This window comes from Etheostoma spectabile, chromosome 17 (assembly GCF_008692095.1).
Source record: "Etheostoma spectabile isolate EspeVRDwgs_2016 chromosome 17, UIUC_Espe_1.0, whole genome shotgun sequence".
NCBI lineage: Eukaryota > Metazoa > Chordata > Actinopteri > Perciformes > Percidae > Etheostoma > Etheostoma spectabile.
In genome coordinates this window covers 1962442-1963406 of record NC_045749.1, presented here as the reverse complement: position 1 = coordinate 1963406, position 965 = coordinate 1962442, and the positions used below count along the sequence as shown (strand labels likewise).

At 46.9% G+C, this 965-nt stretch overlaps 1 protein-coding gene across 1 annotated transcript in view; it reads right to left on the bottom strand.

Annotated features, from left to right (window-relative positions):
• Positions 1–965, bottom strand: part of hectd2 (HECT domain containing 2) — a 62047-nt gene that overhangs the window by 14637 nt on the left and 46445 nt on the right. The window contains 1 exon segment of the mRNA XM_032541664.1: positions 183–257. Coding sequence (XP_032397555.1) covers positions 183–257 — 75 coding nt within the window.

Genomic DNA, 965 nt, shown 5'->3' with positions numbered 1-965 from the left:
CGTGCGTGCGTGCGTGCGTGTGTGTGTGTGTGTGTCCATACGCTGACCCAGATTCAGGGTCTTGGCTGTTAAAGTTTTCAACCTTCAGGACGGTTTTGGATTAACTTTGAGTGAATGTTCTGGATCTTTGGCTCAAAGCTGATGCACAACTCAGCTGATTTGGTGTAAATGTATGTTGATACCTGGAATGTGAGGTAGAAGTCTTCCTCCACGTTTCCCTCGTAGCTTAGCAGCTCTCCCAAACCGTGAGCCAGCTCCTGCACATAGACACAAGAGTACAGGACCAGGATCAACAACATGCAGTGATGGGAGTCAGAGGTCACTGGTTTGAATTAATTCTCTTAGAAGGGGATTCATTGATTCATTCTGGTGCGTGTCCACAGGATGTTCGCCCCGCATCCCAGCATTGTACACTTGATGGGCTTGCCACTAGCAGTTATCAATTTCTCTTAACTGATTACTGAAAAACAATGGCTCCACCGTCCTTCAGCCGCGACGGCTGCACCTGATTGGACGAACGCTTCACTCGTAGGGCTGTCTGCTCCCAGGGTTTAAAAACCTAACACAGCGGCTGGTTTGGAAAGGTTCTCTTATTCTATGAAAATAGTTCACCCAAATGTGTTTCTGATAACATCTAAAGGTCCAATGTGCAGGAAATTCTCCCATCTAGCATTGAGATCATACATCGCAATCAACTCTCTCGTGCAAGTACATATCACAGCTACGGTAGCCTTCACGCTTCAAAAAGCCGGTCTCTTGCTCTTTTCAATCTCCTTTTTTCTTTTTCCGGGTGAAGAAGAAGACTCCTGTTCCTGAAATTTAGATTTTCAATACGTGTGGTCCTCCACGTTTCCTTCTTCTAACCTGCCGGGGCCGGGAAGCGACGATACCCGTTAGCAGCATTAGCAGTGAGTTGATCATGTGACAGCAAAAACGTGAAAGGCGGAGCAGTACGTCCTGTATGT